General features: G+C 33.9%; 1 protein-coding gene across 1 annotated transcript; it reads right to left on the bottom strand.

Moving 5' to 3' along the window:
* Positions 1–415: 415 nt before the first annotated feature.
* LOC124945094 (mitogen-activated protein kinase kinase kinase 1-like) lies at positions 416–9,020 on the bottom strand. The gene is made up of 7 exons (XM_047485465.1): positions 7,949–9,020; positions 7,054–7,138; positions 6,867–6,929; positions 5,966–6,123; positions 4,012–4,084; positions 2,232–3,899; positions 416–968 (listed from the first exon to the last, which is right to left on the bottom strand). Exons 1-6 carry the CDS (start codon positions 8,866–8,868, stop codon positions 3,795–3,797), a joined length of 1,404 nt encoding a protein of 467 aa, XP_047341421.1. The 5' UTR covers positions 8,869–9,020; the 3' UTR covers positions 416–968; positions 2,232–3,794.
* Positions 9,021–10,491: the final 1,471 nt, after the last annotated feature.

Genomic DNA, 10,491 nt, shown 5'->3' with positions numbered 1-10,491 from the left:
TCAACTATTACAATAATAACGTGCTAAATTACATTACAGTGATAAAAACAACCAAACCATACATACAAAAATAAGAAAAAACAAAACAAACATAAACATAAACACGCAAAAAAATCATAACATACAAATCATAGGAAACCTCGAAGCTCCGTCTTGAAGTTGCTTTGAAGCTTCAAAACTTTTGTAAGATTTCTATGAGTATGTTAGGTGAGTTTAGCTATCAAATTATTCCATCTTTTTAGCATTTCTTCACATATCCATGTCACAAGAGAAAATGGTTAATTAATGTGATGCTCTAACTTGTAGCAAATTCATCAGTTGAATTGGATATAAGGTAGTGCTTATTTCAAAACTATATTTACAGTTTCTTTTATCAATTTATAATGAGAATCGAACCGTAACTTGTAATTTAAACTTTGAGGGAAAAAATGAAATATTACTGATGAGACTAATAGAAGTTACATGGATGTTTCTGATACATATTTACTTGCCTTATACATGGAATTGGATAATCTAATTCAAATTGAATAAGAAACCAAAAGTAGACTTTAAATCTACCTAAACAAACAATAAAATAACTAAATCATTACAAGCCAAGATCCAACCGCAACAAATAAGAGCAGCCGTTCAGCACATTCAAGAACAAACTGCCATAACTCCTTAATTTCTTCGTGAAGGAAAGTTTAGAGTTGATAAACAACAAGCAGGAGGAGATCAACGGCTTAATTTGGAGCCGTTTGTTTGTTTTGTTACAACAACACTACTCTTCAAAGCTGACCAACAATTTAATTAGCCGAGGAAATAGAAAGTGGCCGCCTCACAAATGGATGGTCCAGAAGCTGAGCGGCTGTAGGCCGAGAATCAGGTTTGATTTGTAGACATTTAAGAATGAAATCGCGTGCATCTTGAGAATGCAAATCAGGAATGGGCGGCAGTATTCCACCTCCTATCTTGAACATCGCCTGATACTGTTGTCAGGAGAGGAGAGGAAGAGCATCTTAATTATCGGTTGAGAAAAGTAAATTATCTATATATATTTCTACAATGATGTTCTTTTTGTCCCTTAAGGAAGTCGGATGTGAAATCAGGAAAGAACATTTATAAATCGCATTAAAAAAGAAAGCAGCTATTTGTTTACACAGTAACAACCTTTGCAAGTATATATGCTGATGGAGAGATACAATCAAATAAAGTGAATTAAATACAACTGCATATTTCCACTATGAATTCAGGAAAAAAAAAGTGACCTTTTCAAACTATTTAGGATCATAGACACCAAAGTTTATCACTAAAATCAGTTATATGTCTCATGTTACCATCTCTCAACCCAATTTGGACAGATTTAAAGCCAAAGTGGAAATTGCCTAGGGGTTGAAATGTAATTTTGTACTTCAATAAAAGACAATTCTTACTTTATTATACATAATTCAACTTTAGAATCAGTTTGCTTGGCAAACAGTTTTTGATTAAGAAGTTTCTACACCAACTTAAATATCAAGCCAACAAATGTAATGGTGAGCAAATGGGTTAATCTAATCAATTTTACTTGGCTCAATCCAATCCATATCTTCAAACCCAAAACTCAATTAAACCCTATCCATAAGTTTAAACAGATTGGATTGAACTATTTAGCCTATAGTTTAATACAGATCACGCATTTAACCATTGGGGCAATTACCGCCGTACTCAGTAGTCACACTGACTAGAAAATGGTTTGGAACTATATTTTGTAAGAAAAAAATGAAAATGAAATAAATATCTTAACAAATAAAAAGTAAATCTAGAGAGTATTAAAGATGGAGCTTTTTACAGAACAGTGAATCGTTAACCGTCAAAGTGCTGTCACAAGCCAACATATTTTAGTGTATGTACGGCACACTACGACCATGGTCTACAAAGCAACGTGTTGGGCCAACATTGTATTTGTGTTTGTATGGCCCCTTAAGGCCTAAACAAATGTAAGTGTGTTAACAGGAAACAATAGATAATAAACCTGATGACTCAAGAATATAGATGTGGTGCTATATTGTGTTTAACAAACCACCTAGTTCGTTGATAAGAAACTCCATATTCATGTTAAGACCATGTTAGTCTTGTTCCATGCAAATATGTTTCTTCACTGATAGGCAGTAATAACAGTGGTATGATCTTACACAAAGAACAAAATGCAAGGTGTACTCATTAATGAACTTCAAAAGGAGAAACATAAGGTATCTTGAATAGGTGCATACCGGTTCCATAGGATAGTAAGGAATCTGGCGGGTCAGCATTTCTAGGACAGTGCAGCCAAGACTCCATATATCAGCTGCAAGCCCATATCCTTGACTATTCCTCTTCACAACCTATGTGTTAAATAAGATAGTTAGATAGAAATCATTTTTCGAGAAAAAATTATATAGGAACTTTGATAATAAGACTTTGCCTTCATCATGTTTTACATTGTCACAATAAATGTTTTTTTTAAAGAAATTGTCACAATAAATGTTAACAATGACGTAAACATTGTTATCAGTAGGAGTATGCAATATTTTGATTAATACGTAAGCAGCGATAAAATTATGTTTCTTCCAAAAAAAGGAGAGTATGAGTGTGCAACAATAATCCTTAAAATTGCACATGCCAATGCAAAAATATAAATTAAACAAAAAGATATGAAGAGGAAAAAAAATCAGGAAAGAAATCACACAATTCTTAGATTTCTGTCCTATTCATACTCAATGTAGAAGCTTTTTATTAACAAAAATTCCCTTATATTCCAATGGCCTTTTTCATCTCATGCAATAAGTCACAGACATACATGAAATCAAACCAGCAATGCCCTCTCCATTAATCACCATAACCACTTTCTCCACATGCTAAAAAGATCTCATTTTCTCGACCAATATGGATGATAGGAAGTTCACATTTGGGTATGTTTTTACTCTTGGCGGGGGACCTATTTGTTGGAAATCAACCGTTTAGTCTATTGGCATTGCCAACAACTGAAAACCCCCCGACATAGATCTATTACAGAAGCGGCGGCAATAACTAAAGCTGTTAAAGAAGTCTTGTGGCTTAATGGGCTATTAAAGAAACTGGGTATTGAGCAAGGTGGTACAATGCTAGAACGGATTTATTTGGCAAAGAATTAGGTGTAACATGCTAGAACGAAGCATATTGATATGAGATATTAGAAGATTACAGAGATGATTACATCTGGTGAGATATTGGTACATAAGGTTCATACCAGTGAGAATGAAAAAGATATGTTGACAAACTCAGTTACTAACGATAAGTTCAAGCATTGCTTGGGCTTGTTAGATGCCTCGAGTTGCTACAGAAGCGCGGTAATCCAACCTAGTTGGAGAGTTTGAAACTCTATGGTTTACCTCCTAAGAAGGCTTAAATTTTGTGAAATAATGAAATACCTTTTCAGCAGTAGAGTTAAGCTCCAAAGATACTTAAAAAATTCAGTTACTTTAGCATCATTTCTGAGTTTGATTTCCTTTTTCATATAATCATGCAGAATATCCAATGAAGTCTAATTACACAGAGATCTTGGTCAAGTAGTACAAAGAATTCAAACAATACCAATGCATAATAATTTAAAACTGGCAGGAAGAGTTTTAGATAAGTCATGTCGACATGTTCTGACAAAAGTCAAGTCTACCAACATCAATAGACAAGCCATAGTTTAACACTCTGGTGATTTTAGGCACTGAGCTATATCACTTATATATGATGATGCCGTTTTGAGGGTTCAAAATTAATTAACTCATGGTAATGTGCCAGCAGCATAATGCAGTCAAAAGACATTAGTAAAGCATAATGCAGTCAAAAGACATTAGTAAAGCACTAACCTCTGGTGCCATCCAAAAAGGAGTTCCTTGGCAAGATTTAACATCATTCAACTTAGTTGCCTGCAATTAGGAACCAATCAGCATATGGTACAGATACAGAGGAAGAAAAGTAAGGCGATGCCTATTATGATTACTAGAAGCTATATGACAACAGAGTGAGAAAGAAGATAACCTTTGCTAATCCAAAATCAGCAAGCTTGACAGATCCATTAGCATCTACCAATATATTTGCACACTTTATATCCCTGAAAAGAGGAAGACAAATTCAGAAATTCATCTTCATTTTATTGAGTCTTCTAGTCCATACTTTTACATTCATCTCATATGGTTGTTACTTCTGAAGAAATGTAAAAACCGAAAGAAAAAAAAAAGGTGACACAACCCAGTAAAACATACTGTGAAAATAGTGTTGAACAAATTAGTAAAATTTATTGATGCAAGTCTCAAACAAAATCTATTGGTAGATCATAATATTCTCAATTAATATCAATTCAATCTGGTACAATGGATGAATTGTTCTATGAACAAAGTTCAGGTCACGTGTTCAAGACTTAGTATAGACATTATTTGTAGTTATTAAAATTCGCATACAAATATAGTGGTGTTAATACAAATTTTAAGATATCCAAATATATATATATACTCAACTAATCATTCTGATTGCAACAAAATTTTCAGGCCCTATCCCATTTACATTTGTATCCTGCTCCCTCTAGTAGGAATAGGATTCAGAAGATCACTTTAAAACAAAACTGTCCCTATCCCTGGGGATAAACCCGGGTCACAAAAAATATATGCCCACATATCAGAAGAAGCTTAATCAAATGGTAAAATGGAAAAGATCTAGAGAAATATTACTATATATATCACGAAACTGGAGCATGATTAAGTAATGAATATTTATTATTTAAATAAACTGTTGGACATAGCCTCTTCCCTAGCATTCTGAAATGCACTTTAGGTGCCATATGAAATCTGGAGTGAGGCATTACACATTGTAGTATATGGGGTAAGTTTCCTAACTCCTATCCTAATTGTCTCATTTGCAAAGAATCGAGGCTTCACTCACACAACTCATGTCTAATCCGCCTTGAAGGGTGTAAGAAGTAGAGAAAAGGGGAATTATTGTATTGAATGATATATTGAACTTGACTCGATTTTTGGTGTATCCTGGCAATCACACCTTTATACAAAATGTATATGGATCTGTATCCCAAAAATCATTGGCGGATTCCTTGTGAGACGTAGATCCAGATACATCACCATTACCAAAGTCAACATGTGCCTAGAAGAACGTGTCCATTTGTTTTTTGGAGACTCTTTCTCACGTTACGATCCACTCCAAGGCTAAAGATGGGTTCTCTTTAATTGGTTTCTACTTAATTGACTACCCTAACTTCCAGACTAGCATTATTTACCATTCAACCCTCCTGGGAGTTTCCTCGAGGTTTCCTTGGAAAGACGTCGGGAAAGCCAAAATTCCCTCAAATATTTATTTCCTTTCTTGGGAAGCCATCAATGGGGAAGCTAAAAGGAAGGCATTTCACATGGTTAACTGGTGTTGTTTGTGCGAAAGGAGTGAGGAGACAATCCACCACTAGGATCTTGCAAAAGACATTTGGACCTTTGGCAGAACATTCTCAACTTCCAATGGGTTATGCGGCCATACAAAGTTGCGGACTTTTGGGAGCAGTGGAATGACTTGGGGCACGGAAAAGACTATCAGTGATGATTGGAATTATATTTCCTTAATTATGTGGTGGACGATCCGGAAAGAAAGGAACATAAGAACTTTTCACGAAAAGTGATTTTGGTAAGAAGGGATCTAAGGCTTCCCCTTCTTCACGTGTTTACATCTATTACAAAAAGGAGGGTTTGCACTGGATGGGATTACTTCGACCTGATTGGAATCTAACTCAATTGTATTTTGTATTTTGCTTTCCTCTTTATAATCCTTGAATGCCCCGGGCGTTCTTTCTTTTTGAAAAGTTAATGAAATGTTGACATTTAAGAGTATAAATGTAATGTGTCACTAAATTTTGTTAGAGAACTGATCAACCATATGAAAACAAAATATCACAATAATTTTTCATTATCCAACAACAAGAGAAATCCAGCTCTTTTACCTGTGGACCACATTCTGTTCGTGAAGATACATCAAACCATGCAAAATCTGCCTAGTGTAAGAAGAGACTACGGGCAACCGAAGAGGATATTTATGATACAGTGTCAAAAGGGAGCCCATGGTTACAAGCTCTAGAAATATATAAAGATTTGATTCATCCTGCCAAAAAGGTCAAACAGAAAAGTGATCAGGATATATAAACTAATAAAGAGAAATAAACAAGCCTTCAACTAGATTTCCAAAAGATATGCTACAAAAATTAAATACCTCAACTTATAAATAGAAACAGGCAAGAAGAGTATATTATTATTTGTATAGATGGTTAATGTTACGACCAAAGCTCAAACACCATTTTCCACCCCAAAACTTCCTAAACCATTATGCCTGAATATTATTGTTTTTTTCTACTTATCAAAGATGACCATAATAATAGTTAGGGTAAGTTACAAAAAGTTCATGATAATAAAGAGGCGATAATAAATACAACAAATTATGCACCAGAATATAGAGCTAATGTAATACTAAATCTAAACCGATCTTTATGGTAAGTTTGTTAAGTTCTGATACTATGTTGACCTGGGGCAGAAAAAAATATGTAGTTGGTTGTGAAAAAATCTGTCAGATGCTGCCTTGCTGTTAAATCTGCAGTTTAGGGAAATTTATAACATTGGAGAGTATTGGGTAGTTTATAGGTTTTTCCTTATTTTTGATGGATTTGTGATTGCAAGGGATGCATAAGGGTGGTTTTGTGTGTGGATTAGGGTTTGACGTATGAATGGTTTTTAGTGAAATAGTTCGTAAATAGGCATACACCATAACTGAATTCATCCTAGGACGTAAAGAAGAGAAACGTGTAGTGATTTATAACCATCAGCCAGCAAAAAGTTGAGAGAAACTATTACCCTGTCTGTTCCATAGTACTGAACAATGTTTTCATGTTCAAACTGGCTTAGAAGGGCAATCTCCTGAAATACACAAATGAAAGGATTAGAATATGGAAGAGCTACAAGAAATCATTTTCCTATCACAAGTGATAAGAGAAGGAAAACAATAACCCTTATAAGCCAAAGAAAAAACCCGAAAAAGAACCTGTTCAAGTTGTGAAATGCATTGTTTTCCTATATCTCCTTGATCAAGCAAAGAGACTTCCTTTACAGCAAAAAAGAAACCATCTCTACAAAAAACAGAATAAAACATGCATCAATCAAATATACATAGCACATAAATAATATTTTAATCATGCAAAGGTAGTATAGAGTGGGTTGATATTTAGCCTTGTATCTATGCTCAGAAAGTTATGGTCTATGAATTTTTTGTTATGGGAGCAACAAGTGAACCACAACACAACTAGGTGAAGGCACTATTGGATGATGAAATCATCATCTAGCCCAACATTTTTTTCCCTTTTTATTCTGCCGACAGTGTTCCTAACTGGATACTAATCCTCGTGTTCCAGTCATCCTTTTTCTTCTTATGTAAAACTGAAGGATTCTGATACTAATTCCTCTCACGAAAATATCAATTTCTGCCTACACATTTTTCACAGAGATCTCGATAGCAAGCTTGTATAATTTCAAAATAGGAAGAATCAAAACTAGTTGTCAGTATAGGATTCTCAGTCGCCCCAAAATAGTAGAGAAAACCATTCGTTTTAACCGGATTTGTAACCAACCAAGATCACTCTTTAGTTAAGTTCAGCAAGTTTGATCAATTGATAATCTACTTATTCGATAATCCAAAGGACATTTACTGCACCAGTAAAATTTCCCACGGTTAAGTAAAAGAGCAGATCTAGGAATGCAAGAAAAATCAAGAGATGCCCAGATGCAAAGGTAGATTAAAAAATGATACTAATATGAAGAGCTAAAAGAAGATGAATGATCAATGATGCAGAAGAGAACTTGATGAGATAAAAAATGATATTTGCAAGTTGAAAGATACTTGCACTTGCACTAGTAAAGGGAAAACTAAATAGTGTACTTACTCTGCTATTCCAACATACACTGAACCGAATGATCCACGACCTAGAACAGTTTCTCCTTTATCCCAGCGTCTGATAGTTCGTTTGATTCTTAAATTAGGTGAAATGTTGTTTGACATAGGTTCCGTGGTAGTACTAGAACAATCATCGTCATTTGAAGTGGTAAAGGAGCATGACGCTGAGAGAACATTTCTCCCTGCAAACCCCGTATCGTTTGCTTCTCTCTGCTGGATAATCTCTCTGTCCACTTCCTCATCTGAATCCAACACCCCTCTTGAATTTGACGAACAAATATCGCCATCTGGAGCGAATGAGTTCAACAAATCCCAAGTTGAGCAGTCAGTATCCATCTTTGGTAGTGAAATTACTGGTGGAGGAGCAAGTAGAGGCGGCCGAATACCCTTAATTCCTCCTCCTCCTCCATTGCCGCCGCCAACAGAAACAGGAATAGTTGTCATATCACTGACTATTACGGTGTCAGCTATCATACCAACTCCGGCGACAATAGCATTATCGGATTTCTTCTTGTCTGTGGGTTCATCTACTTCAGTCGTAGAGGACACCGGGAGAACATCTGAAGAGGAACGCATCTTCCTAGCCTCCCAAGCATCAGCTGGTATAGCGAAATCTTCAAACCCTGACAAACCAATCTTCTGAAATATTGCATCAATGCCTTCATTTCCATCAATCCTGAAGCTAGTCTCGTCATTTACAGGATACAAATCGAGAGATCGAGTTCGAAGAGAAACAGATTGGTCCGGGAAGGGAGTTGTCGGCTCGTAATTGATATTATTATTCGCATAACGACGGTCGAGCCGCCTTGGTTTGTTCTTCGATTCCATATCCCTTCTCTTCTTCTTATTATTCTTCTTCTTCTCCTCCTCCTCTTCCTTATGAACGAAAAAACGTGATAGATGATGCATATCGCAGTCGATCCATCAAATTTGAAGTTCTCTTTAGCAGGTTTGCTCACATAAATGAGGCGAAATCATTGAATAATGAATGATAAAGTAATAGCTTAAGCTTCTTCTCTCTTGGCGATGGCTTGCGTTTGATCGTGTAAGACACGGAAGAAGAGATGAAAGGCGTTCTGTGTAAGATTCTCCATGTACAGAAGACGACTAGTAAAAGGGGGCATGGCAGGAGAGAAGAAACGCGGTGGAAAGCGCTGAAAAATGGTGGACCACCAAATATATAGGGACTTGTTTACAAATTATTTCATTTTAGGTTTCTTCTTCAAATTGAGAGAATAGTCTAAATAATTTGATTTTTTTTTTAAATAACTTTTATATTTAAATATTGAGCAACGATGAAAAAGCGAAAAAATTGGTGTTGAACGATGTCGAAAATATGTAGTAATAAGGTGATTGGACTAGGGCTACAAATGAGTCGAGTCGAGCTCGAACTTGTTTGAGCTCGAACTCGACTCAATTAAGTATTTATTAGCTCGACTCGAACTCGAGTTCGAAGAGTTTATAAATTTGAGCTCGAGCTTGACTTGACTATCTATTTATAAGTTCGACTTGATTCGAAAATCTCGAACTCAAGCTCGAGCTCTAATTCAAGCTCGACTCAAACCAAACTTTATTTTCAATATGAAAATATTAAATTTTTATACATATTCAACTTTTAAAACATAATATTTTAAAATGAAAATATAAAAAAATCATAACTATTTAAAATTCCAAAAACATGATAATCCAAAACACGACTATCATTGGACTTAAATCTAATAAAGGAGAACAAATTTGTTTTCCTACAACACCAAATTTTACAATGACTATCAGTTAATTTTAACCTAGTCAAAATCAAACTTATTTTCACTTATTTTTATTTATTTTACTTTGTTTTTATTTTATTTTTCTAAATAACTATCCTATTATAATTTCATTTTAATTCTTATTTTTTTGGAATCTTATTAACTAATGCTCATGGAATAGTGTAAATAGATTAAGGACTTGTTTAATGTAGTGGTTATCAGGATTTTTTATAATTTTTTCTTATGATTGATTATTTTTATTTTATTTTTGTTAAAGTCAAAAATATACTTTATTTTTTTAAAATGAATTAATTTTATATAATTAAATAAAGGGTAATTTTAATATTAAAATATATAAAATGAGTAAACATTAAATTTTTTTTATCTATTTTATCTCTTTCTCCCGCTTATTATTATTTTCTCTATCCAGTCTCTCTTTTTATATTGATTGGTGTAATAAATTATATATCAACAAAATTATGGCTAGTTTGACTAAATGTGTTTTTATCATATACTCAATTTATTAATTCAATCATCTAATTAATCACTTTATCTATTAAAATATTAAAATTATCTTTATTTTTTTTAATATAAATTAATTATTAAATAAAAAAATAGTAAACGCGAGGTAATTTAGTCGCACAAAAAAAATAAAAATTAATTTTTTATTATTTTAATCAATATTTTATTTTTTTTAAATAAACCCAAAACCCACTGTTATAAAATTTTATATTATTTTGAAAATATGTACGAAATAATAAAAAAAGTAAAAGCTGCATGGCACATC

This window comes from Impatiens glandulifera, chromosome 7, assembly GCF_907164915.1.
Source record: "Impatiens glandulifera chromosome 7, dImpGla2.1, whole genome shotgun sequence".
Lineage (NCBI taxonomy): Eukaryota > Viridiplantae > Streptophyta > Magnoliopsida > Ericales > Balsaminaceae > Impatiens > Impatiens glandulifera.
This window is presented reverse-complemented; position numbering and strand designations above follow the sequence as displayed.

What these genes read in the sequence shown, in the direction of transcription:
- LOC124945094 (XM_047485465.1), bottom strand. Translation starts at nt 8,868, where the DNA reads ATGCATCATCTATCACGTTTTTTCGTTCATAAGGAAGAGGAGGAGGAG. An exon ending in GTGTATGTTGGAATAGCAGA is followed by an intron (nt 7,139 to 7,948) that starts GTAAGTACACTA and finishes TGTTTTTTGTAG; the next exon opens with AGATGGTTTCTTTTTTGCTG. An exon ending in CTGATTTTGGATTAGCAAAG is followed by an intron (nt 3,900 to 4,011) that starts GTTATCTTCTTT and finishes TCCTAATTGCAG; the next exon opens with GCAACTAAGTTGAATGATGT.